General features: G+C 38.5%; 1 protein-coding gene across 2 annotated transcripts in view; it reads right to left on the bottom strand.

Moving 5' to 3' along the window:
* The window catches only part of LOC126236876 (inositol polyphosphate multikinase), a 134,510-nt gene that overhangs the window by 43,479 nt on the left and 78,896 nt on the right, over nucleotides 1-12,135 (bottom strand). For both annotated transcript variants that reach the window (XM_049946500.1, XM_049946499.1), the window contains exon 4: nucleotides 1,464-1,588. In XM_049946500.1, coding sequence (XP_049802457.1) covers nucleotides 1,464-1,588 — 125 coding nt within the window. The remainder of the gene's footprint in view (nucleotides 1-1,463; nucleotides 1,589-12,135) is intronic.

Raw genomic sequence — 12,135 nt, 5'->3', positions numbered from 1 at the left:
TCACTAATTCTGTAACTATTCCTGCCAGTGTCCAAATTTATTCTCTGGTTAACTTCACTAACCCTGCCACAATCACCGGTTTAGTTATCCTGCATTTGTTCTACAGTTAGGCGTTATTACATGTTCGTACAACGCGTTTTCCACACTACTCCCAGAATAGAACTTTAGCGGCTGCTAGCCTGGGACTGTATAACTGGCCCTTAGTAGTGTAGCAGTCTGGCCAAAAATGTTTTGTCAAGATTTCATTTTCTGGGATACGCGGAGAAGACAATACGTTATCTTAGTTGCTTGTTATTCCTGTTAGTCATTTATTTCCACTCTGGTAGTCTGAATCTATTGAATTCGCCAGTAATTATAACAACGCTGATCATTTTCAAACCCAGTCAACCACATAAACAGCGATTGTCATTCACCCTTTCGGCTTTATTTGCTCAGCTCGTATAGACCCGTCCCCTTTTGTCTATAGAAAAGTTTATTTCTAGATGCAAAGGATGTGGCGGCTTTGTGAAAAAAGGTCTTTTTCCTCAATAAGATGAATTTGCCCCCCCCCCCCCCCCCCGCCCTCCCTGAAACTGCCACTGGTGTCAGATACCCCAGTTTGCCCCCGCCCCCTAGTTCCGGGCCTGTTGCGCATACATGAATCTGACAGCTTAGGTGCACCAGCAAAATTTATTCGGATAGCATCTGGCTGCTTGCTGCAATTGCTTGTAATGCTTACTGCCACACTTCTGTAGCCAGAAGTGGGAGATGATAATACTCATACACAACTCAACCGCACATGCGCATAAGCTCACTCGCAACCGCTCAAACGAATCTATTGTAAACAGTTGTGATGTCACGCTCATCGGAGGCGATTTGTTGTTATGAAACACTGTATAGTAGTCCTAAATGCTTTGACACATTTTGCTGTTGGCAGACACTTGTATGAGCGCTGTGTTTTGTTCTTGTATATGGTGCATTTCCTTTGCAACTTAAGTTTTATTTTCGTTTTGTTCTCTCATTCGTCTTTTATTGCTGCAGTATTATTCTGCAGTAGCGAGATATAGTAATATTCTTTGTTAGAGTATTCGTTCTTACTAGTCAAAGTTACAAAAATGTAACTAAAAACTAAACAATGAAAAATTCCCAGTATTCTAAAAAATTCAAGGGCTCTTCCTGGTTTTCTCCCAGATGAAAAAATTCCCGGGTTCTTCCCGGATCTCCCAGGTCGTATACACCCTGACAGTTTAACAGACAAAGACTAGATGTGAGCAGACTGGTCCAAACAGTGGGAGACTAATGTTTAGTGATCTGGTAAACAATAATCTTATGCGGAACATGGATATTTGGAACAAGAGGAAACCAGGAAAAGCGTTTTGCAACAGAAAGATTCCACAGATGAAATGAAAAAGTACAAATTATATAGGAATGAAAGGATAAGCAGGAACTGTAAGTTAATTTTAACAATTTTATGATTGACTTACCTGTTCGTTTTTTATTTTCTCTTCTGTTGCTTCAGGATCCCAAGTTTGTTTCCCTATTTTAACATCCATAACACAAGGCTCTGCGAAACCATCAGTCACATCTTTTAAAATGAGGAACTTAATATCTGAAAAAAGAATAAATACTATCTATAATGCACTACAATACGAAATTTATTTCATCAATATTATACAAGATGATTTGACACTTATGAATATGTTGCCCGCAGAAAGAACAGGTTATTGCAGATGGAAATTCCTCTTAGTCGAAATTTTATTTCAATAATTAATATCTAAGTGTATAGGAATGACCCTTAGAAAGTACCTGTGGCCAAAACAGTCAGCCACGTAGGGATGGCTTAACAATCAGTTATGCAGGCAACTTCATGGTTCGTGTTGACAATACACAGCAAATACACTCATGGAAAAGTTAACAACATTTGCTAAACAGCATTCGTGTAGTAGTGCTATCAAACAAACCTGAAGTGTGATGTTTCCAAAGTTATGACCTGCTTTAACCCCATTCACTACTGAAAGTTAACAGGTATTTTGGGAACAACTTGCTTTGTTTACATGAAGCAATTCCATGAAACGTTGCTGGATGATCATTTTATGTATGAATTAGTTTAATGTTCTTATATCTTGTCACTTGTGAGCTAAATATAAGCAGTGATAGGTTCATATATGTTGATTTGCATGAAAAACAGTAGGTAGTTTTCTGATTCCTTCTAGCATACATTCTGTATTAACTGATTTGCCATACACATAGAAAAGTCATTGTGTGTCTAAATGAAAAATATACATGAGTTAAGATATAAAGAGCATCATTAGATGTTGAACATTATGAACTTCCACCTATTTTATGAAGATTAGGGTGTAGAAATAGCAGGTGAAACTTTTAGAGTTGCTATGGTTGTAGTGAAAACAAACTTTCGAAAGCAAAATAATGTAAACAGGCTGCTTTTATTCCTGGTGTATAAGTGATGTCAGTGTAGTATCTTTGGTGGCAGCTTGAACTAATAATTGTAAATAACAGTTGGGTGAAACCGCACTTACAGTGTTGGTGGCTTTTGCATTGTGTGCTGCAGTTGGCAACTGTTTGTGCTATTACCGTATTTACTCGAATCTAAGACGCACTTTTTTTCCGGTTTTTGTAATCCAAAAAACCGCCTGCGGCTTAGAATCGATTGCAAAGCAAGCGGGAGTTCTGAAAAATGTTGGTGGGTGCCGCCACAACTAACTTCTGCCGTCGAATATATGTAGCGCCACATAGGCATGCTTTGTAGGCACAAAGATAAATACTGGCACCAAAATCTCTGCGTCAGTAAATAAATAAAAAGAGGAAGACGAGCCTTTTTCCTACGCTCAGAGTTTCGATCACTGCATTTTGGTACATTATTCAACGAAGTAAATACAAATTCTGTATTGTTGATCTTCGAATGTAGCAGCATTTCAATGTACTATGAAAATCCGACTGGCAAGACTGGGATGTTTGTCAATATGGCCAACTCTACGTTCTGAATTTTTTCCTACCTGTGAGAAGAGATGGTTGCTAATAGGAGCTTTTATGAATTGTGAATCACATGTAGTATTCTCTTCGCCATAAGATTAATACGAATATAAACATTTTGCCATGTATTGTTTCGTGTTTGCTACTATCTCATTTAAATCCTGTCTGCCTAATAAACTACGAAACTAGAGTGAGACAACAGCAAACGCGGAAGAATATACATATCATGTCATGTTTATATTCGTATTATTCTTATGCCTGATAGTCATACAGTCAGAAATGAAGCACGGCAACTGATTAGATTTTTAAATCTAAGATGACTAATTTCTGTGCAGAATGTAATGAACTAAAGAGGCACCTGCAAAGATTTTCAAACGGAGAAAAATTTTCGCTAAAATTTCGTTCAGATCATCATCTATCATACGCAGTCTTAATTTGGTTCTTGTTGATCATTATCAAAGAAAGCAGTAGTGTAAGTAACAACAAATGTTTCGCTAATGAAACGATTCCTCTCTATTTTTTATTTGTAAGCGGCGGTAGCGCGCACAAAAGCAAGACACGCCGCGAGCGGCGACAGGCCGTAAACACGCACTATCAGAATGCGACAAACAATGCAGGACACAGTACAGTAATGCATTTTCAGCTTAGAGTGACGTAAACACCTATAACAAAGTAAACGGCACTTATCAGATCAAAGAAAAATAAGCAATCAATTCAAACCAGACGAAGCACGTGAAAAAGGAAGGATATCCGTATAAATACGGACGGAGCGCGTGACGCGTAGCAATGGCTACCTGGTAAACCGTAACTGCTAACCTTATGACTCGAACCAAACTACTGCAGCTGTATCGTCATTCATTCGACCTAAATTGTGTCTCATATTACAATTAGACGAACTTAGTTTTGACTTGGAGGTGCGACCTAAAACTTTTCTCTCCCCTTGAATTTCGAGTCTCAAATTTCAGGTGCGGCTTAGATTCGGGAAAATTTTTTTTCCTTGATTTCGAGTCTCATTTTTCAGGTGCGGCTTAGATTCGAGTGCGGCTTAGATTCGAGTAAATACGGTAATGATGAGAACTGAACACGATGAATGATGAGTTCAAATGGTTCAAATGGCTCTGAGCACTATGGAACTCAACTGCTGCGGTCATAAGTCCCCTAGAACTTAGAACTACTTAAACCTAACTAACCTAAGGACATCACACACATCCATGCCCGAGGCAGGATTCGAACCTGCGACCGTAGCGGTCGTGCGGTTCCAGACTGTAGCGCCTTTAACCGCTCGGACACTCCGGCCGGCGAATGATGAGTCCATATTACACAAGATACAGGAACCAATGAGGGAGAAAATAATGTTTGATAATGCTGAGAGCATCAAATTGTGTGGCGACATAATGAAATGTATTATGCAGAATGTTGAGATGGAAAACAGAATATTCTGTGAAGTTTAAGCTGTACTCTTAGGTTCCTGCATTAACATAACCTCTCAAATCGAGATGTTTCAAAAATACCCCACAAACTTTTCAAAACAATCAGTGGGCTATGCTACAGATCACTGTCACCACAACTGGTTTTCATCCAGTGACATCTGTTGACTTCGCCTACTGTCAATCAAACTGTACCATTTCAGCCTAACCTATACCTTTTGCTGCACTACAGAGCAATCTGTCACCATAACCAGTATTCCTCCAGCCACATTCATTGGCTTCGCCAACTGACAAACAAACTTGCACTGGAAAAAAAAAAAAAAAATTATCCCATGAAATCCTTTTTATCTGCCCTTTTCTCCCCCTTCAGTCTTCTTCCTGGTTTGATGTGGCCTGCTGCAAATTCATCTCCTGTGCCAACCTGGTAGCTGTTGCAACTTGTGTTCTCAATTATCTGCTGGATGTACTCCAATCTCTGTCTTCATATATGGTTTTTACTCTCTAAAGCTCCAGCACCATGGAATTTATTCCCTGACCTCTTAACAGATGTCCTATCATACCACCCAGCCTTCTAGGCAGTGTTTTTCCAAATATTTCTCTCCTTGCCAATTCTCCTGACCACCCCCTCATTCCTTTCCTTACCTTATCAATCCACGAAATTTTCAACTTTCTTCTGTAGCACTACATCTCAAATGCTTTGATTCTCTTCCTTCCTGGTTTTCTCATAGTCCATGTTTCACTACCACAGAATGCTGTGCCCCACATATACAATCTCAGAAATTCCTTCCTCAAATTAAGGCCTATGTTTGATATTAGTAGTATTCTCTTGGCTTGCAATGTTCTTTTTGCCACTGCTAGACTGCTTTTTATGTCCTCCTTGATCCATATATTGTGGGTTATTTTGCTGCCTATGTAGTAAAATTCCGTAATTTGGTTAACTGTGAGATCCCTAATTCTGATGTTAAGTTTCTTGCTGCCCTTATTTCTCCTACTCCTCATTACTTTCATCTTACTTGAATTTACTCTCAGTCCATATTCTGCACTAATTAGACTGTTCATTCCATTCAACAGATCCTATAATTCTTCACTTTCACTCAGGATAGCAATGTCATCAGCGAATCTTAACAGTGATATCCTTGATATCCTTTTTGAACTTTAATCCCACTTTTGAACCTTTCTTCTACTTCTGTCACTGCTTCTTTGACGTACAGATTGAACAACAGAAGCTAAAGACTACACCACTGCCTTACATCTTTTTAAAAACTAGCTCTTCGTTCTCAGTCTAGTCTTTTGTTCCCTCTCGTTTCTTGTACATGTTGTACATTACCCATCTTTCCCTGTAACTTACCCCTATTTTTTCTGACTTAAGAACTTCTTACACCATTTTACACAGTCAAACACTTCTTCCAGATGGACAAATCCTATGGATGTGTTCTGATCTTTCTTCAGTCTGCTTCCAGTATTAACTGTAAAGTCAGAACTGCATCTCTCATGTCTTTTATCTTTTCTAAAGCCAAACTGACTGTCATCCAACATATCTTCAATTTGCTTTTTCATTATCCTGTATATTATTCTTGTCAGCAACTTGGATGCATGAGGTGCCAGTCTCATAGATTCAGCACTCCAACATGAATAGTCATTTTGTTACCACTTCCCCAAATGATTTTAGAAATTTCAATGGAATCTTACCTATCTCTTCTACTTTATTTGATGTTAAGTTGTCAAAACTCTTAAACTTTTATTCTAATACTTGATCTCTTATCTTCTTCTACCATGCCATCAGACAAGTCTCACCTCATACAGGCCTTCAATGTACTCTTTCCACCTATCCACAATGGAATTTTCATTGCACTCTTACTGTTATTGCCCTTGCTTTTAATTTCACCACAGGTTGTTTTGAGTACTCTTCATGCCAAGTCAATCCTTCCGACAATCATTTCTTTTTCCATATATTCAAATTTTTCATGTAGCTATTTTGCATTATCTTCCCTGCACTTCCTATTTATTTCATTCCTAAGTGACATACCTGTATTCCCGAATTTCCCTAAACATTTTTGTACTTACTAATTTCCTTCATCAAATGAGGTATTTCTTCTGTAACCCATGGTTTCTTCGCAGTTACCTTCCTTGTACCTGTGTGTTTCTTTTAAACTTCTGTGACTGGCCTTTTTAGAAATGTCCTCCTCTCTTCATCTGAACTGTGTATAACGCTATTCATAACCGCAGTATCTATAGCCTTTGATAACTTTAAGCGTATCTCTCCATTCCTTAGTAATTCCCCATTCTACTTCTTTGTGGGTTGATTCTATCTGACTAGTCTCTTAAACTTTGGCCTACTCTTCATCATTACTAAATAGTGATCTGAGTCTGTATCTGTTTATGCCTTAATACTAGAAAAGCCAGAGCTGTCAAAACGATCGCAACAGGTTTTCAAAACATTATTTTGACTGCAGTTTTTGTCATATTGCAATGAGTTTCAGTGATTTTTTCATGTTCAAGGTCAGAATCACCTGTAATAAATACATTTAATTTTTTAAAAATGGTTAGGATGTTGTTAAAAATTATACCTAGAACTGTGAGACTACTCATTTTGACCACTGTATTGATTATTGTAACGAAAGGTCTTACAATATGTCCTTCTTCCTATGGTTGAGATTAAATCTGTTAATCAGTCTCTAAACAGCAATAATCTGCACAATAATGAAAGACTTTGAATTTACTTATGCCCATTATCTGCCTCTGCTGCTCCAGTCACATTGTGACTTGTTAGCTAATAGCAACATAGTAGTGATGGCTCGCAGATCTCCGTCGCTTACCCATGCAGATTTGTTCAGCTCTCTTACATGATATTCCAGGTAAGTCTCAAGCAGAATGTGACCTAGATGCAGCAGACCTAAGAGAAGATGCTGACAAAGATTAGTGTCAACCAAACCATCACTCCAGAAGCAGTGATTCAGATTATGCTGAAAATGTAGTTGCTCAGCCAGGTTAGTAACAATTATGAAACCCATTATTTACATGTCAAAATTCAACTTTCATATAAAATTCAGAATTTACACGACAATTACTCGGAGTGGACACTTCTAATTTGAAGTTTTCTATTGTCCTATTACAGCAGCAGAAATTGTATCACATAAAACAAGATATCAGAAGGGAAAGATCAACACGTGCCTCCTAGGACCACATAATGTGTTGTAGGGTACTGATGCTGTCATGGAGTGGACTCCATCAGAGTTTGGAAAGACCACATCTGGCAGATTGGCGAGTCATTATATCATGAAAGAAAATCCAGGACCTACTCCTTATTCAAAGCGGTATGTTTCTGATGTCAGTGTAGTGAGTGCATGGCATCTGTTTATTGATGAACCAATACTGAAAGACATAAAATACGACAAAGATACGGAGGCAAAGCGAATTCTAGGAAATTAATTGTGGAGTGTAAGTATGGAGAAACTGGAGGCTTTCATTGCTTTATTGTATTCTCATGGTGTTCTTGGAGCCAATAGTAATGAACTTGATGAACTGTGGTCTAAAAAGTTGGGCCCACCAATCTTCACTGATGCAATGGGGAGAAATTGCTTTCAAGAAATTCTAAGATTTTTGCGCTCCAACTTTAGAAGCACAAAATCAGAACATTTGAAGACAGATAAATTCACTTTAGTGCCAAAAGTTTGGAACAAATTTACTGAAAATTGCCATTTGACCTATATTCCAGGTGAAAATCTGACTGCTGAAAAACAGCTTTTTCCAAGCAAAAAAGGGTGTCCATTCTTAGAATATATGCCAAACAAACCAGATAAATTTGCTATAAAATGTTGGCTTCTTGTTGATGTTGACTCAAAAGTTTCTGTGCAATGGGTTCCCTTATTTAGGAAAAGACGATCACAGACTACGTGACCAGGTTCTTCCTGAAAGTGTAGTAATGAAGTTGATAGAGCCGTTCCAGAAGGAGGGGGCGCAACGTGCCTACGGGCAATTTTTTTTACAACAGTGAAACTGGGCGAGAAGTTGAGAACTAACGGTACTAGCACTGTTGGAACAACTAGACGATCAAGAGGAGAAATCCCTAATGCTGCGAATGAAATGAAGGCTAATCTTTACTACTCATCTCTCTTCAAACATCAAGGCAAACAAAACAAGAATGTGATTCTTTATAGCACTTTGCATTCGGAAATTGAACTTAAATCCGACAAAAAAAAGGTCCAGAAATAATAGTTTCCTACAACAATACAAATGGTAAGAAAATACACTGTTCGAGCTGGTTCTCGTAGATGGCCAGTTCACATATTTTATAATATTCTTGACTTGGCAGCTATCAATTCATGGATAATTTTTCAAGAAACTAACAGGGATGAAGATCACTCGTCGAAATTGTATCCTAAAGCTAACAGAGGAGCTCTTCATATGGGGTACACGGACTCAAAAAGTAGCTTGGTGGGAACAGAAGTTGAATCAGGAAACTCTGTGGAAGGAAATAAATGAGGAGACAATGTCAAATGATGAAGTGTAGGAATAAGGCAAGTTATATTTCCAAAAACTGCACACTGCCAGTGCGTGAATCTTGTTCAAAGGACATAACTAAGGATGTGGTATGTGGTTCCTGCTAGTAAAGATGTGTAATTTGCATCAGTGAGTGCAAATAAACTGAACAAAAAGTCAGGCAGTGTTTTACAAATATGTTGTGCTACATGGATTTGGCAAACAGATTTCATGACTATAAGTGTACAACATAAAATATTACAGTAATTAATGTTATAATAATGAGTACACAATAAATACATCAGCTTCTTTACTAAAAGAATTTGAAATAAAACTGTGTTTGTTAATTGGACAAAAAGTTTCTAAAAACTTATTCTTCTTTGTAATAAATAAAAAATATTGAACTTGAGAAAAATTACATAAATCGTCTTATTTTAGTTTCATAAACCTAAAATACACATTTGAAACGAATGCAATAATGGTTCTAGTTATACAATACGTTCCAACGGTTCCAGTGATAACATCCGATATCTAATTTCAGAGCATCTGCTTGATCATGATGTAATGTAACTGGAATCTTTCAATATCTTCCAGCTTTTTCCAACTACAAGTGTACAACATAAAATATTACAGTAATTAATGTTATAATAATGAGTACACAATAAATACATACACTTACTCTCATGATTCTTGAACACAGTATTCACTATTACTAGATGATACTTATTGCAGAACTCAGGTCTTTCCTCTCTTGTTACTACTACCAAGCCCATATCCTCCCATAATCCTTTCTTCTGCTTCTTCCCCTATAACCACATTACAATCCCCCATGACTTTAAACTTTCATCTTCTACATACTGAATTACCTGTTCAATACCCTTATCTACACTCTCTTCGTCCTCTGCTTGTGTTCTTGACATGTAAACCCGAAATATTGTTGTTGGTTTGTCGTCAATTCTGATGAGAACATCCCTGTCACTGAACTGTTCACAGTAATTCTCTCTTTGCCCTACCTTCGTATTCATAATGAATCCTACTCCCATGACACCATTCTCTGTTGCTGTTGATATTACTCCATACTCGTCTGACCAGAAATCCTTGTCTTCTTTGCATTTCACTTCACTGACCCCATTATAGCTAGCATTTCCATTTTTGGATTTTCTAGCTTCCTTACCATGTTCAAACTACTGACATTCCTCACCCCAATTTGTACAATGTTATCCTTTCCTTGGTTATTCAGTCTTTTTTTCATGATCAACCATCCCTATCCTCCCCCCTTGGCAGTCCCCTCAAGGAGATCTGAATGGGGAACTAATCTGGAATCTTTTCCCAAAGAGAAATCATCACGATTCCTTTGCAATTACAGGTCACATGTCCTGTCAACACATTATGTGTTTTTAATGTAGTGGTTTCCATTACCTTCCACATCCTTATGCCATACATCACTGCAGATTTTTCTGACTTTCAGGGGCAGTTTCGCACCCCAAGAGAAAGAGATGCCCTGAACCTCGCCCACTCCTCCACCCTCTATGACAATGCTGTTGGCAGAACGAGGGTGACTTCTTATGCCGGAATTCTTCACCTGCCATTGTTGATGATCTTTAGTCAAAATTTAAGCAGTGATGAGACTCAAACCCAGAACTGAGGACATTCTGATTAATAGTCAAAGATGCTGCCCCTAGATCATACAATGCAAGAAACACACGATAACCAGTAACCAACTTCATAATCCATAATAGCCAGATCAACAATCGCCAATCTCATGCTGTCCACGCTGAAAACAAAAGTAACCAATTTGTATCTTCCACCAAAACATTATTAGATTCAGCCATTTTCATTGGCTACTGTATGCTATCACCCAATGAGCTACAACCAACAGAAAAACTGCCAACAGTAGCACACAGTGGAAGAGCAACCAACAGTGTAAGTGCACTATTAACTCGACAGATCTGAGCTCGACCAGCCAGTTGTGAGCAGGTAGTATCCAGCAGTTAATGTGCAGCTATAGTGTGTCAATGAGCCATAGTGTGTCAATGAGCCATAGTGTGTCAATGAGCCATAGTGTGTCAATGAGCCATAGTGTGTCAATGAGCCATAGCGTGTCGAAGTAGTTGTGTCACAAATTCCAATGGAGAAACATCTCCACAATGTTCTGAAGTAGAGAAAAGTGTGTGCCAAATCTGTCCCACACACCTTAACTGCCAAACAAAAATGATGATACTGTGACTTGATTGAAGCATAAAATGCAGACAATTATTTTCTGAAAAAAATAATCACATGGCAAGACTTGGTGTTATCAATTGAAGCTACCACAAGAAAGGCCACAGTACAGAAACTCACGTGAAGGAGTAACGTTATGACATAACCAACATTTACACCCATGTGCTGCAAGAGTTGAAAAACATCCCAAAGGATTTTTCTGATAGTGTCACACTCTTGTATGAACGTCTTTAGCATTTTCTCAAGGGGGGAGGACTATGTGGAACATGTGAAGAGCCGAAACTGCCATCTTAACTTTTCTCTATTTTTTATCAATCCAGTCTAAAAACTCTCCCGCACAACAGGGTATACTTGAGTGTGCAGGAGATAATGGACTGCCACCCACACTGATGCAGACAGACTCTGATAGTCCAGCAGTGATGACCAGTTGACATATTCAAGAAGGGAGTGAAAGAGAGATTAACATTTAATGTAGCACTGACACGAAGTTCATCAGAGACAAAGCACAAATTCAAACAGGATAAGGATGGGGAAAGAAATCAACCCTGTTATTGTAGCCAGAAGCACCTCAAGTCACCAAACTCACAACTCTGGGTGGGAAGATGGGCATTTTCAACCCACCCCCACCCCCTCTACCAAAAGCATGAAATTCAAGAAAATGAACAGAAAGAAATGTGAGGAAGTGCAATACTGAAAATTTAGGACAGAATGGACTGGAAATTATTTTAGGTTGTGACTGACTGCCTAAGTAAGAACAGGAAGTTATTAGATCAGTCAAACAGAATAAAGAAGGAAATAGTTAAAGCAAAACTAGACACTGTAAGTATAGTGAAAGCAGAGGGAAAGGACAGGGGGTGGGGGGAAGGGGGGGGGGGGATCCATGCTCAACTAGAGATATACCCCACCTTGCGAAATACGGAAACAGAGTACTAAGAGCGAAATACAAATCCAGAAATATGTGAATTCGAAATTAAATTAAACCGAGAATGCACATCTGCAGTGAACAACGGCATGAGAATGTGGAAGGCAATGGAAACCA

The sequence above is a fragment of the Schistocerca nitens genome, chromosome 2 (assembly GCF_023898315.1).
Source record: "Schistocerca nitens isolate TAMUIC-IGC-003100 chromosome 2, iqSchNite1.1, whole genome shotgun sequence".
Lineage (NCBI taxonomy): Eukaryota > Metazoa > Arthropoda > Insecta > Orthoptera > Acrididae > Schistocerca > Schistocerca nitens.
This window is presented reverse-complemented; position numbering and strand designations above follow the sequence as displayed.